The 19,218-nt window shown below is 46.5% G+C and overlaps 1 protein-coding gene across 1 annotated transcript in view; it reads right to left on the reverse strand.

Annotated features, from left to right (window-relative positions):
- APOB (apolipoprotein B) overlaps positions 1-10,494 on the reverse strand; it is a 43,687-nt gene extending 33,193 nt beyond the window's left edge. Inside the window, exons 1-9 of the mRNA XM_043917599.1 lie at positions 10,325-10,494; positions 9,961-9,999; positions 8,831-8,946; positions 7,068-7,213; positions 4,606-4,759; positions 3,426-3,581; positions 2,622-2,746; positions 1,853-1,938; positions 272-491 (exon numbers count right to left, since the gene is read on the reverse strand). Coding sequence (XP_043773534.1) covers positions 272-491; positions 1,853-1,938; positions 2,622-2,746; positions 3,426-3,581; positions 4,606-4,759; positions 7,068-7,213; positions 8,831-8,946; positions 9,961-9,999; positions 10,325-10,388 — 1,106 coding nt within the window. The 5' untranslated portion in view covers positions 10,389-10,494. The remainder of the gene's footprint in view (positions 1-271; positions 492-1,852; positions 1,939-2,621; positions 2,747-3,425; positions 3,582-4,605; positions 4,760-7,067; positions 7,214-8,830; positions 8,947-9,960; positions 10,000-10,324) is intronic.
- Between the last annotated feature and the right edge of the window lie 8,724 nt (positions 10,495-19,218).

Below are 19,218 nucleotides of genomic sequence, written 5' to 3' on the forward strand. Positions count from 1 at the left end.
AGATACCCATCAAAATGTGGGAAAGATTTCCCTCCTATCTTAACACGTAAATATTTATCTACCTTGGATGCAATGTATGTGTGTGTGTTACCCATGGAACTCTAGACACCTTAGCTGACATTTCTCTATCGAGCAAACATTTGCTGACTGACTCAATTGATTAAACGGGTTGAAATTTCAGTGATTCCTGAGATTCTCTGGCTGAGGTCTCAGCCAGCTCCCATGGGCTCATAACCTATGAAGGTTTGAGCTGCGACTGCTCGAGAAATACCTGGACACCTCGATCAGCTTCGGCAAGAGGGAGGTGACCGCCTCACTGCTGAGGCCTCGCAGCTCGGTCACTAGTTTATGGAAGAGGTTGGCTCTCTGGGCATTCTGCTCAGAGACGTGCAGTTTCTGCAGCTCCTGGAGCGTCTTCACAATGGCCTCAGCATGCTTTGGAGGTGACGTGGACCTGGTGCTCTCAAAGGCAAGACCCACCGCCTCAGTGCCTGGAAGGAGGAGCGTGTTAGAGGGATTCCAGCTCTCAACCTCATCTTTCTTCTGGAAGCTGGAGATCTGGGAGTAGTCAGCAAGAGGGGGGTGGAGAAAAGAAGCCTCTCCTGTTCTTTTTTTTTTTTTCTCTCCTGTTCTGTACTTAGTGTCTGTTTTGTGTCTGGCTCCGCTAGGGGTCTGACTTCAGTGTTTCCCTAAGTCGCCACCCTCTCCTGTGATTAGCATGAATATTGTGCATACCTGCTGTTTCTTAAGTCATGTCTGACTCTTTGTGACCCTGTAGACCATAGCCTGTCAGGCTCCCTTGTCCATGGGATTCTCCAGGCAAGAATACTGGAGTGGGTACCATGTCCTTTTCCAGGGGATCTTCCCAACTCAGGGATCAAACCTGAGTCTCTTACATCTCCTGCACTGGCAGCCGGGTTCTTTACCACGAGCACCACTTGGGAAGTCCAGCGTTAATATTATTCCTCAATTTAAATATAAGGGAACTAAGACCCAGAGGTGAGCCACTCACCAGTCACAAGACCTTTCTGGGTGTACGAGACAGAGCTGGGATTGAATCCAGGCTTGTTAGACTTGTATGGGATTGAATGATCTTTTTGCCTAAAAGAACTGGTGAGGAGGTGCTGCTGACATGACAACAGCGGAGGCTAGACTCACTGGTGCTCACCCGTCCTGTCTTCCCACTGGATCTAATAGCAGTTTGTGTGTGTGTTGGGGGGGATGTTTTGTGTTCCCTCCATCACCCTGCTCTCACCTCTGCCCAGGAGGTGGGTGAATCCGTGGTGCGGAGGAAGGAGTCCTGACTTAGATTAGACCTGGAGGCCCATTCTGTACCACCTCTAACAGTCTATGACTTTGAATACATCACTAAGCCTCTCTGTGTGTGCCTTTTCCTTCCATAGAATGGGTGTAAAAGCACATGCTGTTACCACCTGACATCACAGGTGGCTGAGAATGAGGCAGGGCCCATGACTCATTGACATACAAGATAGAAGCAGGGCTGAGGTTGGACTAGAGGTTTCTGTTGTTCCCTTCAGCTTTAAAGACTGATTCCTGACCTTTCCCATTTGCCCTACCTTGCTCAGGCCTGGTTGTCTGATTTACCAACAGTGGACTTGGGAGGCCGGTTTCCTACTTCCAAAATCCAGGGAGCTTTGGGAGAACTCTCCCCTTTCCTTTATCCCATTGCCACCTGACATTCTGAAATGAACAGGCTTTCTCAGTAGAATGGCCCACGGCCATTAGCCCAGGGCCCAGGACTCTCATAGGGCCTAGCAAGGAGCTAAGCCATGGTTGGTACCTCGTGGGCAAGTTTCCCAGCCCGGGCAACTATGTGTACATCACATCTTACCTTCCTCAAAGAAGCGGCTGTTGATCTTAGGTGTGTCTTCAAGTTTCAAAGTCTGTGTGACCTGTGCCATCATCCCATATTTGTTCCTGGCAACACAGAAATCACAGCATGTCATGGATGGCCAGGCTCCCTGCAGCATTCTCTGCTCTTCATGTTGAATGTCTCCCCTATCTCCGCTCCTCCCCAAATCCTGCTCCCCTTTCAAACCATACTTATTTATATCCGGCTGTCCTTGAGCCCCTGTGAACAGCAACATCTCCTGGTCATGCTGGCTGTCCGTCCATCAGAAGGACACATGTACCTTACACTCTCCACTGTTCCAGAGTGCCCAGAGGGAATGAACTAACACCAAGCTCCAAAATTCTTTTGTTTTCTCCCATACTTCAGTGCCAAGAATATAGATAGCAGTTACTCAGTCAACACTAATTGACTGACCAGTTTTCAAAATGGTAAGTCTCTAGGCCAATTCCAAAATCTTCTGTAAAGCTTATCTAACCCAAGCAACCAGTAATGGTTCCAGTTTTTCCTGATCTCTAGCCCTTAAAGTCTGGATCTCAGAAATCTTTTGTTGGTTTTGAATTGTTCCTCATGCCTAAGTCTTTCCTACCAAATGGCCTATTAGCTTGAGACAGGAGGACAGAAATACACTCTGCTTTGTACTTTTTCCCACCTCTCCCAGGCACAGCATAGCTTGCAACAGGGCATGAAGAAGCATTCAGCTCCTAATGGCCCCATAAATAAGGAATCAGGGCTACAGCCGGGGACCTACTTGTAGGAGAAAGGCAGGAATAGGTGTTGTTCATTGCAGATGGCTTCTGACACGTGCTTCCTCCTTGGGTCCAGGGTGTACCGACAGGACTGGCTGCTGCCAATCAGTGTTGACAAGGGACGGGTCTGTGAATGGGATCAGGGGAAAAGCATTTTCATCAGTCCCTGGGGCTTGAACCTGAGTCTTCTCCCATATGTATTTCCCTTCAGGGAAGAAAGTGGGGGAACAGGGGTTCTGTACCACTAGATAAACTCAGTGAGAGAAGAGAGCTTCATACTGGACTTTTAGTCAAGGAGATGAAAACCCAAAAGCTGAGTCTAGCTGTAGACTTTCTTTTATTTCACCCCAGGGGACTTTTGATCTGTACAAAGTATTTATAACCTGGAATCCAGCACATGGGGCTTCCTAGGTTGCACTAGTAGTAAAGAACCTGCTTGTCAATGAAGGAAACACAATGAAACATGCGTTTGATTGTTCCCTGGGTTGGGAAGATCCCCTGGAGAAGGGCATGGCAACCCACTCCAATATTCTTGCCTGGAGAATCCCATGGACAGAGGAGACTGGCGGGCTACAGTCCATGGGGTTGCAAAAAGTCGGACATGACTGAAGCTACTTAGCACGCATGCACACATCTAACATGACTCCCTGTCCTACCACACACGGACACTTCACACCTGTTCCTACTGCTCCTTATATTTTCTCTGCCTAGAATTCTCTGGGATCCCTTCTAGCTCTAACATTCCATAATGTTAATAATGAAGGGGCTGCTGCCAATGTGCATAGCAATGCTGATGTGAAACTTACCATGCCTCTAATCAAAGCGAGTGGGCTAACTCCCGTGCTAATGGGCTGGAAGTGATCACACTTCTCCAGGTTTCTTTCAATAGATATTTCTGTTGCCACGTTTCCCTTCTTCGTTTTAACAGTAAAGTCTGTGGAGCAGTTTCCATACACGGTATCCTAGGGCAGCAGAAGATACAACAAGTGTACTCAACACAGGGAACCATCTTTTGGTGCTCAGGGTAGGGCTGGGAAAGAAGCCTGTAAGAAAAGGCAGGGGCAACATGGTTCTGGGAGAAAGCTTCATCCTCTTGGACAGAACGTGGGTGTGGTTGGTTCCCGGGCAGCCAGGGTGGACGTGAGAAAACCTCTTAAGGGTGGTCCTGGCTCTGAGGTACACCTCCCTGCCCTCCTAGAGCCCAGCCAACACTGGTTGCATATTCTGTGCTCTCAGAGCCTTTTCTCTATGCTCATTTATGGCATGTACTCCAATCCGTTTTGTGTTGTATGTGTCTTGGTTCTCCCCCCAGATCCTGAGACCTCCCTGTGCAGGGGCCCCCGCGGGATGCAGCAGTGTCTGTTCCCCGTGGAGCACAGCACAGAGCTCAGAACGTAGTAAGGGCTCAAACGTGTTCACAGGACTTAACTAAACTGAATGCATCCTCAGATCAGAACCTGGGATTCTTAAAAGACGCTGGCAAATAGATTCAATTATTTTCTGTGTTTAAAATGCACACAGGGGACTTCGTTGGTGGTCCAGTGGTTAAGACTCTGCCTTCCAATGCAAGGGGCACAGGTTCAATCCCTGATTGGGGAACTAAGATCCCACATGTTGCAGAGTGTGGCCAGAAATTACACACACACACACACACACACACACATAAAGAGAAGCCTAACTGTGCTCTACCTTGTGGAAACATAACGAAATCAAACAGAGGATAGGGTGGTCAGGACTCTCCAGAAACTGCTATAAAATTAGACCCAATCTGCTCAGGCTGGGTGGGCTGGGCCCTCAGTGAGCCCAGAGGCCAGGGGAACTCTGAGCAACGTGTTTCACACCAATACAGGGCCTCCTGTGTAACCAGCCATGCAGCTGAGTCAACGATCCAGTTGACGTATAAGTGGAACCTGGCTCCACTATGTGAAGAGGAGTTCAAAGGACCACTATTATCAGCTTTCTATTCTATTCTATTTCTATTCTCACCAGAAATAACACTTGCTTAGCCTCTTCCGTTTCTGGGGGAAGCAGGAGGGCAGAGATGATGCCCCTCTTGATGTTGAGGATGTGTTTAGGCTCTTCTTTCTCTGGGTAAAGTAGAACTTGCTTGCCTTCAGGAACAGCCAGCTTGAGGTCATACCTGGTGCAGAGACAGTATGGTCACCGAGTGTCCCTTCTCCACTGTGAGCCATAGGCTAGGTGGCTTTGCAGCCTCCTTTTTTTCTTTTTACATCATTTTTGATAAATATCAGCACATATACAAACATTTTCAAAAAAGTATACAAGTATGTGTATGCTTCTGGTATTCTTTCATTTCTTTTCCTTTTTTTTTTTTTTTTTGGCTTGGCTTGGCTCACCCAGTCCCTCTCTCTCCCCATATCAGTCTTTGCAGCCACGCTCCTGACAGAACACCCCACTGGGCCTTCTATTCATATCTCCACACTCATATGATCTTATACAGAAGTGTGGAAGTGAAAACACCTTCACAGAAAGAGTTTGTCATTGCTGGTTTTATCCAAATGGCATAGCATCATGCATACTTGTATTTATCTTGTTCTTCTCATTTAATTCTACTCCATGAAAATCCTTGAGTCATCTGGTAGCACTCTAACAGATTCTTTTTACAAAGCTGTATAACAGTCCATTCTATGGTTATATAGTCTTTATTCAGATAGCCTCCTATTTGATGGCATTCACTTTTTCTCTTCCTGGATGTTTAAATTTTTTTTGCTCCACCAGCACCACTGATACAAACATTCTTATGCATCTATCTTCACATGTTACTACTTTTCTTTTTAGTTATGTCAAAGGCTCCAAGTATTTTTCATTATACTTATAATTTATAATTATAGTAGAAATTGACTAAAGGCACTCTTTTGCAGCAGCAATGCATGAGGGTGTGCTTTTCCTCACAGGCTTGTCAGTAACAGGTGCTATTGCTGGTTTAAGTTTCTGTAATCTTATGGGTATAAGTGGGTATAAGGTGATAAATAACTTGTTGCATTAATTTCATCTCCTGACCACCAGCGAACTGGAGCTTCTTTCCATACATTTGTTGGACATTCCTTCACTTTCATATGATCTCAGGCTATGGCTAAAGCCTGGGTCAACCCTGATCTTAGGGATCTTTCTTTGGGGACTTCCCTAGGGGATTTCACAGAGCCTGGCACCACCTGCTCCAGTTGAGTCAGAAGAAAGAAAAAGAGATGAGGGATGCTTCCCACAGCCCTACATCCTCTCAGAAAATTCCACACACTGTGACACAGGTTCACAGGAAAGCCTCAAGGTGGCCAAAAGCAGGAGTTTCTTTTGTTTGGAGGAGGGTAAGGACAAAGAAGACTTCCCTGGTGGCTCAGATGGTAAAGAATCTGCCTGCAATGTGGGAGGCCCTGTTCTCTGGGTTGGGAAGATCCCCTGGAGAAGGGAAAGGCTACCCACTCCAGTATTCTTGCCTGGAGAATTCCATGGATAGAGGAGCCTGGCGGGCTAGGCTGCAAGTCCATGGGGTTGCAGGTTGAACATGACTGAGCAACTAACAAACAAGGACCAAAGAGCAACTCCTACTCCCTTCCATCACTGCATCCCCACTCCCTCCAATGCTTCTAAGTCTTGGATACAATAAGATGTGCTAGTAAGAGATAGAAGCACCGGGGCCTCTTTTGGCTTCTGAGTCTAATGTTTAACAAATTGAAAGACAGGCAGGGAAGGAGTGTCCATTGTTACCAAATCAACAACCCCATGACTGTCTGTATTTGCACACACTTAGGACACTACAAGGACTTCCCTGATGGCTCAGATGGAAAAGAATCTGCCTGCAATGCAGGAGACACTGCAAACTGTGACCTGGAGATGAGGCAGGGGTGATGTTCAAAAAAATCTAACAACCAGCACACCGTGCATGCTGATCAGTCAGAAGCGCTGCCAGCTGTAAGCAACAGGAATGGTCTGGTCAGGGTGCACTGGCAGGACGCTGGCCCTGGAGGGGGACCCGCTCAGGCCATGGCTCTCCCCGGACCCCTTGAAGCCAGTGTTCTCTGCTGAGCTGAGCCATGTTTGGTCACAGCAAGTCCTGCCCAGACCCTCTCTGAGGACCACAAGGCACAGTCTTGTTTCATTCTTTAAACATGAATTCATGTGTTTAAACAAACCATCTCTGCTTTATCGTCTCAAGGAGTTTTAAAGTGTGAGATCTTTTAGAACCATATTTAAATGATAGTTAGGGAAACTTCAGTAGGGGAGGGTAAAGACTACTTCCCTCTTTTTGATTGTTGTGAAAACTCAGCAATTCCCTGCTCTCTGGTGAATAGAGAGTACAAATACTTGTACTCACATATGTGCCCAACAATAAACACATGCTCATGTCCCCCTTGGACACACACACACTCATGCAAAACACATGTCATGATGCCCGGAGCTCAGAAATTTGAATGCACAGGCCCACGTCTTACTTGGACATGGCAGCAGCAAACTCCTCAGAGTTCTTGGTCTTCTTCAACAAGGCCTTGCCCTCAGGGTTGAGGCCATACACCTCTTTCAGGGTGCAGTGACTCGTCTTCAGGATGAAGTTGCAGAGTTGGGGGACCTCCAGCTCCACCTGAGAAGACAGGGTAACAGAACATTAAGACTCTCCACCAAGAATACAACACTCCTCCCCAGTTCAGGGCTTTCTGACCTTTCCCATGTTCCGTGGGGTACCATGCTTCTGAAGTTTTCCCCTTTGTACGCAAAGGATGTTAACTTTTTATTGGTTCTAAATGTACTCCCTTTAGTTATAAAGAGGTACAACTGGCTGGAAGAAAAGCAGCTGAGAAGTCAGGGTTTGGAAGAAAACCAAGGAGGCAGGAGGAGGGCTATCATTGGTTTCAACAGCAAATGTTTCCTTTCCTTAATGTAAGTAGAAAAACCAAGAATCCAAGACCATTTGTATCTATCAGGGCCTATTTCGAGCTTCACATATAGCTGGAGTTTAAATAGTTCTTTTTGTGTTATCCAGCATGGTTTAAAGAACTTTCTGCAATGCTGGAGATGTTCTGTATTCTCACTATCCAATATAGGAGCCACTAGGTATGGGGCCAACTGGGCACTTGAAATACAGTTAGTGTTACTAAGAAACTGAATTTTTACTTTTATTCAATTTATTTTTATTTATTTATTTAAAACTTTTTATTTTATATTTGAATATAGCCGAGTAACAACTTTTATTCAATTTAAATAGTTGCATGGCTACCTTACCTGACAGCATAGATGCTGGTGCCCTAAAAATAAGAGGGTGGCCCAGTTTGACTTCTCTTTCCCACATGAACCCCAATAGTTGCCCTTAGATCTGTTCCACAGAACATGGATATGAGTACAGTCTGTCTCAACAACTAGTAAAGTTTTATTTGAGAACAAACTGCATGTTTAAAATTTTCTGTTCTGTTTGTTTTTAGTAGTAGATACTATTTCAGTTAGATGATAAAAGCCACACTCCAGAATGCTTTCCTGGGATGCTTACCTACTGGACATCTCTTGAAATGTTAAATCTATTGGTCTGCAATCTTGACATTTTAGATCACATATTCTAATTACATCTTGGAAAGAAAAGTGAAAGTGACAGTGAAGTCGCTCAGTCATGTCCGACTCCTTGCGACTCCATGGACTGTAGCCTACCAGGCTTCTCCGTCCATGGGATTTTCCAGGCAAAAGTACCGGAGTGGATTGTCATTTCCTTCTCTAGGGGATCTTCTTGACCCAGGGATCGAACCCGGGTTTCCCGCATTGCAGGCAGAGACTTTACCCTCTGAGCCACCAGGGAATGGAAGCTAATAGCAAGATAAACCTGGTAGGTAAAAATATTGTTTCTGTGGCAGACAACTTAAAAAAAGGTTGTTTTTTTTTTTTTTTTTTTTGATGTGAACCATTTCTGAAGTCTTCATTGAATCTGTTGCAATATTGCTTCTGTTTTATGTTTTGGTTTTTTGACCTCAAGTCATGTGGGATCTTGGCCACCCCAAACAGGGATTGAATCCACAACTTCCTGCATTGGAAGGTGAAGCCTTAACCACAGGATCACCAGGAAAGTCTCTGTAGCAGACAACTTCTCAGCAAAGAAGCTGACTTGCAAACTGAGGGCCAGTCCAGCACTTAGAGGTTATGACAGTCCTGGCACAAGCTGGGTTTGTTCAGCCCTGGGCTCCAGGGTCCTCCAGTGGCCTTTCCTCTCCCCTCGTACCTTGCAGTTGATCCTGGTGGAGCTTCTTGAATCAGCAGTCCCAGGGACACCACTGGAACTCTCAGCCTCATAGTTATAGACATATTTCCTGAGGTGCTTGAATCGCGTTGCATCTTCTACAACGAGGAGAGATCTGTCAGCTACACAGCAGAAATAACTCGCCCAAGGATACTCAGTCCTGGGCACAGAGGGATAGTGGTACAGATGATGAAAAACTGTAATTAAACTCCAATTGTTTTCAATTAATTTTGCCTTATACTTAATTTTTCTTTATAGATTTAACTTCTCGGACAGTGCTGAGGCTAATATTTAAATTAACTGGTATTCCTTGAATATATAATCTGAAGCACAAGGCAGGGAGTGTCAAGTAATGAGGCTCAGACAGTCTACAGGAAAGACTCCTTGGAAAATTAAGAGTTGACAGAATAAAGCAAAGATACCTCTCACTGCATTTTCAGCATGAAAATACTCTAATTCTGTGGCTCTCTTTAGATTCTACCAAATATCTGAGGCAAAGTTCACTAAGCGTCAAGGGTATCTGGCTGACTTAAGAAACCCCCAAGAAGGAATTTCTGGAGGTTTTCGCTGTGCTTGAAAGAAATTTCCTGAACAATTTGAGAGAGGAACATCTAGGTCCCGAGTCCAGATGCAGTGATGCCAGACGCCCACGAGATGGCAGTGCTGCCCCATCAGAGGTTAGCATCCCGCTCTCTCTATAGAACACAGGGTACCACTGCAAGGCCGGCTCCTTTGACCCCGAGGGGTCAGGTAAATACAAATCCCAGGGTGAGCATCTGGATTTCTGCACAAAGGTTAAAGTCAGCGTTTCTTCACCCTCTTGTGCTTCAGATTAATGATTAGTCCCTGACAAACAGTCTCTTTAAAGTGCCCATGGACCAACAGGTCCCTTCCCTACCCTACCCCCAGGCTGAACGTTTGGGACAGAGGGGAAGGGCGGGTAAAAGAGCTGAGATCCCCTCACGGGGGCAGAGGCTCCAGGAACTGGCTTCCCGGGGTCAGAACAGTGTACACCAATCACAGCATCACGGTGTTTCAGTGATCCGAGGTGCAGAGGGAGGGGTCGGGGGTGGGGTGGGGCACCCTTCCCAGCTCAGGGGGAAATGCCTTACTTGGACAGCTGGGGCTGACATTTTCCAGCACTTCATCTCCTGTGAGAAAGGGAGAAAGACAACTGTAGGTTTTCGCTTTCTTCCAGCGGGGTCCCAGGGCCCGACCAGGAGGACCACTGCATTATCCTCTAGCCGGGAAGAAGGCTTTGAAGAATCTTCCGTCCCTCCTATCACCTCCCCCATCCCCACCCTGAATCTAGAGGCGTCCCCCGCAGCTGGTCCTGTGCCCCTGTCCTTCCATCCCCGGGCTGCCCTCCGTCTGTCCCAGGACCAAGCTGCCCCAGCCACCACTCCGGCCCTGGCTTCAGGCCCCTGGTCCCCCACCCCCAGCCCCGCACCCCGGCGGCCGGGCGGCCTCACTCACTGGCCTGGGCGCTGGCGGCATCCAGGAGCAGCAGCAGCAGCAGCGCAGGCCTCGGGGCGCGCATGGCCACCCTGGGCGGTGTCTCCCTCCCGCCTGCTGTCTGGGCCTGGCCTCGGCGCTGCTCGCTGGCTCCGGGGGACGGGCGCCCACAGGCAGCCCCGTACCCACACTTGCACCTTCAGTGTGAATGGACGGCCAGCGCCGGGGCCCTATTTATACGAGGCCCGAGGCCGCCCGCCCAGGGCTGCAGCTGAAGGAGCACCGGGCAAATTGCAAAAGGTCCAAAGGGCAGCGTCCGGGGCCTGTTTGCTTTTCCGCACCAGGCCCGGCGCTGAGCCCTGAGGAGGGGCCGGCGAGGGGCTCAGCCCAGACTCCTCCAGGGCCACTGGGGCCTGGCCTCTCACCTGGCCTGTCCTCGGGGGTCTCAGGGCCCGAGGAGCCTGCCCTGACCCAGGTAGAAGACCGAGCACAGGATGAAGCCTGCTCCTGCTCCCTGCAGGGACTCTGTAGCCGCTGGATGGCTAGTCCTTCCCAGCGTCTAGGTGGAGGCATTCCTCCCCCCCCACCCCCACTTCCCTCCTACCTTGGTGGACTTTGAGGTTGCCATTGGAAAAGACCCTGATGCTGGGAGGGATTGGGGGCAGGAGGAGAGGGGACGACAGAGGATGAGATGGCTGGATGGCATCACCGACTGGATGGACATGAGTTAGAGTAAACTCCGGGAGTTGGTGATGGACAGGGAGGCCTGGCATCCTGCAGTCCATGGGGTCGCAAAGAGTCAGACACGACTGAGCAACTTAACTGAACTGAGGGGCCTCTAACCCAGATCAGTACCCAAGGCTCTGGGTCACCTGCCCGGGACTCAGTCCATCTGGAGGAAGCAGAGAGAGAACGAAAGGAGAGAGGTGTCAGATGGACTGACCCCCCTCTCGACCTGAGGGACCACGTTTCTGTCAAAGCAGAAATCCAGGAGCTGGAATCTTGTAGAAGCCCCAGTGAGGAGGGGCCTTTGGAAAAGGCCAGCTTCCTCCTTCTTCTCCCCTGCCCATCCCAAAGGCCCAATTTCTTCTTGGGAAGTTGAGGGGAGGAAGCTTTTCTCTACATGAACTGCCTTTGGGTTTCCTCAGGGACAGGGGAGGCCAGTGAGGAGAAGTAGAGTACTGGGTAGACACAGCATATTTCTCCTAACACATCCCAGAACCTTCTCCGTGAATCCGTCCCTTCCTCTCTAGGTCCTGTCCATTTCCCACAGGAAACTTTCACCAAGGCTCTTCTTATACTCTTCCTTGCCCTGCCATAGGCAATCAGGCACAGCGTGAGTATTTCAGCACTGATGTCTGGGGCTTCCCAGGTGGCTCAGTGGTAAATAATCTGCCTGCCAATGCAGGAGACAAGGGTTTGGTCCCTGGGTCGGGAAGATCCTGTGGAGGAAAAAATGGCAACGCACTATAGCCTTCTTGCCTGGGAAATCCCACAGACAGAGGAGCCTGGCAGGCTACAGTCCATGGGATTGCAAAGAGGTGGACACAAAGGAGTGAGCCCACACACTCACACGCTGATGTCTTTCTGACCCAGAAACTATCATAAAGGGCGATGGCTGGGGTGGTTTTGTGATGGGATGGATGAATGTCTGAGACTGGCCGTGTCTACAAGGCACTGCAATCTGACTGGGGAGACAAGCTGCGTAGACAGGAGACAGCTGGTGAGCAATGCAGGCAGGCTGCAAGCAATGCTCAAGGGTGTAGAACTGCTGGAGGAGAGCCAAGGGAGGAGGTGGGGGTGGGCAGCAAGCAATGAAGTGAGACTACAGACTGAAGGGGACACGGAGCACCTGAGGCACAAGTCCGTATATGTTGTTACAATCTGTTATTTATGAGATGCATCCAGATGTAACGAACCACATGTGAAGTCATTTAAATTTTCTGGTGCCAAGACTGACAGTTCCAGAAGAGTCATGGTCTGAAACAGTTCAGTTCAGTTGCTAAGTTGTGTCCAACTCTTTGCGACCTCATGGACTGCAGCACGCCAGGCTTCCCTGTCCTTTACCATCTCCCGGAGTTTGCTCAAACTCATGTCCATTGAGTTGGTGATGTCATCCAACCATCTCATTCTGTGTCAACCCCTCTCTGCCTTCAATCTTTCCCAGCATCAGGGTCTTTTCCAATGAGCCAGCTCTTCGCATCAGGTGGCCATAGTATTGGAGCTTCAGCGTCAGTCCTTCCAATGAATATTCTTGGAAGGGTTGATTTCCTTTAGGATTGACTGGTTTGATCTTGCAGTCCAAGGGACTCTCAAGAGTCTTCTCCAGCCCCACAGTTCTGAAATAGTGTATAAAGACCCCCATTTCCTCAGAGGACAGTTGAAGGTTTGTCTTGTTCCTGGAACCTGGGCCTTCACATTTCTCCTCATTCATGTTCCTTAGCCAGGAACTCTCTATGAGCAGCTAAAATCCCTTCAGTGATTAGCTGCTTTGTATCCAAGGTATATTCATATTGTTAAAAGTGGATATTACAAAGCCTTCAACTCAAGGCTGGTCATACCTACACCACTGAGTTGTACAAGATCTGGACAAAAAAACTGGCCCCAAATCCTATTTCTCTGAGTATTTTATTTGAACTATTTTATGTGGAGTGTCGCTCCACAGGAGGAGCTGCTGTCAGAATTTCAGGAAATGGTCCTGCTCCCATACATTTTTACTTTAAGGAGAATGGGCAAACATATGTAGGTACAAAGAAACCAAAAGGAGATGATTAACTTCAGTTTACGAACACAAGTCCAGGCTTTCTCTGCTGGATGACAAACGAAGCCACTGTCTTATAGTATGTCAGTGGAAAACATTAATAAGTCTTGGAGATTAATGTACAGCATTATGAATGTAGTTAATAGTACTGCTTTGCATATTTTCAATTTGCTAAGAGAATAGATGGGACTTCCCAAGTGGCTCCCCAGGTGGTAAAGAACCCTCCTGCCAGTGCAGGAGACATAAGAGATGCACGTTCAATCCCTGGGTTGGGAAGATCCTCTGGAGGAAGGCAGGACAATCCACTCCAGTATTCTTGCCTGGAAAATCCCATAGACAGAGGGCCCTGGAGGGTTACATTCCTTAGGGTCACAAAGAGTTGGACATGACTGAAGTGACTTAGCACACAAAAGAGTAGATTATAAAAGGATCACAAGAAAAGAAAAAATTTTTGGTAATGGAGTATAGTGTCAGAGGCTGACTTATTGTGATCCTTTTGCAATGTGTATAAACATTGGATTATTCTATTAGAAAAGGCAGAGAACATAATTTTTATGATTTGAGACTCAAAAATGAATCTGCCAACTTGGATACAGGAAAACCCTGTGGGTTGTTTCTATATCCTGAGTTGACTGTCACCATCTCTAAAGGAGAAACCCTAAGACTTGGAAGCGTTGGGCTCAGCTTCTGTTTCTTTCCCGGATTTTCTCTGTAAAGTCACCCCCGTGCTGGGCTTCAGCCAGCAGTACTCATGCTCTGACAGGGTCAGGGGCACAAGCACGACAGAGGGAGTGTTGATTGTTGAGTTGACTTGGGTACACTCACAGAAATACTGTAAGGGTTAGTATGAAAACTTTTCTTAAATTACTAAATCCACTTAGACCTTGTGTAAAACACTATTTCACTTTTTAAACATTATTTGTTTATTTATTTTTGGCTGTGCTAGGTCTTCATTGCTGTGCAGGCTTTTCTTTAGTTGCATGGATGCTTTTCTCTAGTTGCAGGGCTTCTCTTTGCAGTGGCTTCTCTTGCTGCAAAGCACAGGCTTCAGCAGCTACAGCATGTAGGTTCAGTAGTTGTGGCTCACTGGCTCTACAGCACAGACTCAGTAGTTGTGGTGCATGGGCTTAGGTGCTCCATGGCATGTGGGATCATCCTGGACTAGGGATCAAACCTCTGTCTCCTGCATTGGCAGGCAGATTCTTTACCCCTGAGCCACCAGGGAAGCCCGTAAAACACTATTTTAAAATAGAGCATTATCTGTGACCATAGCTATCACTCTTCATCTCTTTCCCTTTAAGTAGAACATTTCTCAGTTTGCTCTCCTAAACACACTTGAAGTTTCAAAGGACAGCAAGCTGTTTTCACAGACATCAAATGGTGTTAGGAGTCAGGTAATGTTCTAGTATAATCTATTCACTGAATGGAGAAAACCCTGGTCCTGAGAGGTCAGTTGATGTAGGAAAGCAGTGTGTGTGTTAGATTCAGGAAGACCTGGGATCGAGTCCTATCTTGGTTTCTTGTGGGGTTTGTAACCTTGGCTAAGTGACTTGACTTTCCCAAGTCTCTGTTTAGCCATCCCTAGAACAGGGTTAAAAATATATACCCCCCTCAGAGGAATCTTTGTGAGAATTAAGTGAAACAATTATGTAAATGATTGCATTGATAGCAGGATGTCCCACAAAGAAGACAATATATGGTAAATTATCATTTAATACGTGTGTGCATTGGAGTGGAAGTATATTTGGAGGGTACATACTGAGCTAGCTAACCGCAACAGATATAGAGACAGAAATAAATAGAACAAAAACAGGAAATCAGGCTAAGGAGAGAGAGCAGAAACAAAACAGGGCATCCTTGAGGGCAGCGTACAGCAGAGATAGAGCATCTGTTGGCCACTGATGATTCCTAACTTTGCTGGGGATCTGAAATCACTGTCTTTTCTGGAGTGAATGGAGGCCTTTCTATAGCAAGCAGACTACTGAGTGACTAGAGCAGACACAGATTCTGAAGTTGTGGAGATTGTTCTCAGCTGATATCTATGATTTATCAGTTTGTGAAGGCAAAGTCCCATTGGGTGAAACATTGGTCTGAGTATCATAGAACTTAGGGTCCCCATTAGAAAGCCATCTGATGAATGGAATTTCAAGGAATTAGATAATGCTGAATATCCCAGTTACAGTCTTCAGAAACAAAACTAGGCATTCTGTTTATCTGCAGGTGACCAGAAGGGTCCTGGTCAAGTTCAGGGACCTATAGGAACTATTCAAGGCCCTTCAGCAGCCCACTATCCTGAGTTCAGCATAGTTTATATACTGAAATGTGTTCAATATATATTTGCTGAAAACAAATGAATGAATTTATGACATTCAGTTTTACCTCTGTTGCTTCCAGGACATTCAGGGACAATGACCATGATGTTAAATATATCTTTTCAGGGACATAAAACAAGGAAATACAATCTGATACAAATTATTCCCAGCTATACTGTTCAAATAACTCTTCTGGCAAATAGGGACCAGAATTGACAATGATTAATTGGCCCATTTCTTTTCTGCCTATGACAGCATTATAATTGCTAAATGATGCCCAGGAGCTGAAAGTAAACTTCAAGAATTATAGATGGAGGGATTTCCCTGGTGGTCCAGTGGTTAAGAATCTGTCTGCCAATGCAGGGGAAATGGGATCAATCCCTGGTCTGGGAAGATCCCATATGCCACAGGGCAACTACTGAACCCACATGCTACAACTACTGAAGGTCAAAACCCTAGAATTTATGCTCTGCAACAAGAAGCTGCAGTAATGAGAGATGAGTGCACCACAATACAGAGTAGCCCCTGCTCATCACACCTAGAGAAAGCCCACACAGAAATGAAGACTCAGTGCAACCAAAAATAATAAATAAATAGATAAATTGAAGAAAAAGAATTGTAGATGGGGCCATTCCCAGTATGGTCTGTGCATGCTGATAACAGAGTGCAGACACACATATACACAAACACATACAGAAATGATAAATGTCAAGGAAAAAAAAGCAGTGCTAAATGATGTAAATGAAAGATGGTGGGAAGGGCCAGCATCAATCAGATGAAGACATGACTGATGGATGATTCATTTCTGGTGAAGAAGCAAAAAGAAGCCTTCCTACTCAGTTATTTTGCTATCCAAGAGATAAGGTCAGATTGTGGAGCAGCAGTGCTAACCGAGGAGAAAAGTCTGAAGTCAGCATGGTTCAGTATGCGGTCAGGTTGTATGGGTGTGTAGATATCCCTTCCATGACCATGCAGATCTCAGTCCTCCACCCTGCCAGGGCAGCTCCAGCCCCACCTACTTCCAGGAGCCTTTCTCTGGCTCCTATCGTTAGACCTCCTGGCTTCTGACTCTGGTCTCGCAAGGGTCAGTTTCTTTATAGGGCAACAGTTCCTCAAGGGCCTCCATATAGACATCCTGTTGCCCTGAATCTATATTTGTCTCTGGTGATATTATTTAATTTTTTATGTGTTTGCATATTATCTTGCCAACTGGAGATAAGCTTGGAGGACAAGGACTGTGTGTTGCTTTCACCTTTGTATTCGTCTTCCCTCTCCCTCGCCAGCACCTCACAGAGGGCCAGGCAGGTAGCAGTGAAGAGTAAACCCTGTGACTGTTAAGTGAGATGGTCCTTGTGAGACAGGTCTGTTTTGTTTTTTTTTGTCTTCCATACCTACAACTCAATTTTACTCTTGGGTGCTGATGCATATGCTTATATGTTAATTTATTGGGTTGGCCAAAAATTTCATTTGGATTTTTCCATAAGAAACCCGAACAAACTTTTTGACCAACCCAACAGAATGAGTGGTGGATCTGAATCAGTGTAAGATAGGCAGGATCTCGGAGCTGGGATCATGGGACAGTCTCAGACTGAGTAAGGTCCCTCACCTGTGAGAATCGTGAGTCAACATGATTAGGTGACCTTTTAAACTCATCACAGCTCTGACTACTTGATTCTGTGAACACTTTGGAACTTAAAGAAAACAACCTACAAATTATCCTGGGTTTCGACCTCACTGTGATGAGGAACTGGGGCTGAGGATTTGGAATCACTGAGCAGGATGCATTTCCAGGAGACCTGAACTCATACTGTGCAAGAAATATAACCCTTCATCTGTTTTAAACAGATTTCCAAATAAGGAGAGGTCCTGTCCTCCTGGGGGTAGTGGGGACTCTTAGGAAGTTCTTCCTCATGTATAATTTCAGGCTTCATCCTTGCCTTGCATTTTTTTTTTTTTTTTTAATTTTGACTACTTTGGGTCTTCGTTGCAGTGCATGGGCTTCTCTTGTTGTGGTGCTTGGGTTCCGTAGTTGCAGTGCATGGGCTTAGTTGCTTGGCAGCATGTGGGATCTTAGTTCCAAAACCAGGGATCAAACTGATAGCCCCTGCGTTGGAAGGCAGATTCTTAGCCACTGGACCACCAGGGAAGTCGCTTGTCTTCTTTAGATATACCTTAGTTTTTCCTTTGAAAGACTTTTTGCTAGCTTTGGTCAGCTGCTCTTTACTGATTTTATTTTTTTTTTTAAGTTTTGTGTTCTCACAAGACCAAGGTTTATAACACGCTACCCTCAAAGAGCTGACCAGCACGAATGATAAAGAAATGGCTGGCTAGCTAAACAAACCCCACCAGCCCCACCCACACAACTGCAGGTTCTCTTCAAGTATTCAGGGAGCCTCTGAGCACTTCTGAGAGCTTACAGGCGAGAAGGACCTGAATGCACATCACAGCTAATAAAAAGAAACAAAAAGCTAAAGAGCCTAGTGTGGGGTCTACACAGCAAGGCTGCAGTGGTCCAGTGTGGGTCTCTGAGGTCCCAGAGGAGGTGGGACTTGAGTAGATTTTGGATTTGGGTACCTCAGTTGGGGGGTACCACTAAAAGTGCAATGGCCAGAAGTTGAGTCTCTGATGTGACTGACAGTCTGTAACCCAGCCAGCCAGCTGAGTTCATGGAGAAGGCTGGGGAAAAGTGGGATGCGGATCAGGATGGAACACAGGGCACTGTGCCCGGGACACAGACAGCTGGCTGGCTAATTCAATCTTTGATTTAACTGTGAGTTACTGTCTAAATGGAACACTATATATTAGTCATTAAAATGGTACTTATGGCATTAAGTGGGGCTTCCTTGGTGGCTCAGATGGTAAAGAATCTGCCTGTAATGCAGGAGACCCTGGTTTGATCCCTGGATCAGGAAGATCCCTTGGAGAAAAGAATGGCTACCCACTTCAAAATTCCTGCCTGGAGAATGCCATGGACAGAGGAGCCTGGTGGGCTTTGGTCCATGAGGTTGCAAAGAGTCAGACATGATTGAGTCACTTTCACCTCTAGCTAGTGTTAACGCAATGATTATATTGGGCTGGATTCTCCTTGTCCAAAGCTATGAAGGGAAATGGAGGAAGAGGGATTCCTAGAGTGTAAAGGCACAGAATATATTAGAGGGTGACTCCAGACAATATTCTTACTCTATAGATAGAGAAACTGAGGCCTTGACAGCCTGAGGTTCTTTTTTGTTTTTCTTTTTTTCCAGACAAGGGCAAAGATAGGGTAAGAACTTGGGTCTCCTAATTTATAATCTAGAATATTCATTATTCTCTAATTGCACTAAATCTATGCTGACTACATAAAATTGCTTGAAGACGCTTTATGAAAATGAATCTTCGATCTCAGTGTATTTCGTTGTAATCTATTGCTCATTAAAAGTGAAAAACTTAATATTTTTGTGGGTTTGTATTCAGAATAAATGTTGTTATGTAACAAACTACACAGAATCACAGCAATTTAGGGTTTCACAGGGCTATTACAGTCATTGCATCCAACTCATCTCCCAACATGGGTATCTCATCAAACTCAAAATACCTGGGAGCCTATTAGCAAGTTGCCTAAAAATGCTCTAGTTAGCACAGCAATTAAAATTCCCTTAAAGGGACACTCCCCCAGCCTGTTTATCTGCAGAGGACCAGCTGGATCCTATGTATGGACAGCAATGCCTGTGGTTGTATCTCGGATCTCTTCTATTTCTGGCCTCTGCCCAGGTCAGACCATTCATCACTGGGAAAACTGAGAAAGGTGCCCATTTGGGGATGGAAGTTTCTCTGATACAGTCTTTATCTGTATTTTGATGTGA

Source organism: Cervus elaphus, chromosome 11 (genome assembly GCF_910594005.1).
Source record: "Cervus elaphus chromosome 11, mCerEla1.1, whole genome shotgun sequence".
NCBI lineage: Eukaryota > Metazoa > Chordata > Mammalia > Artiodactyla > Cervidae > Cervus > Cervus elaphus.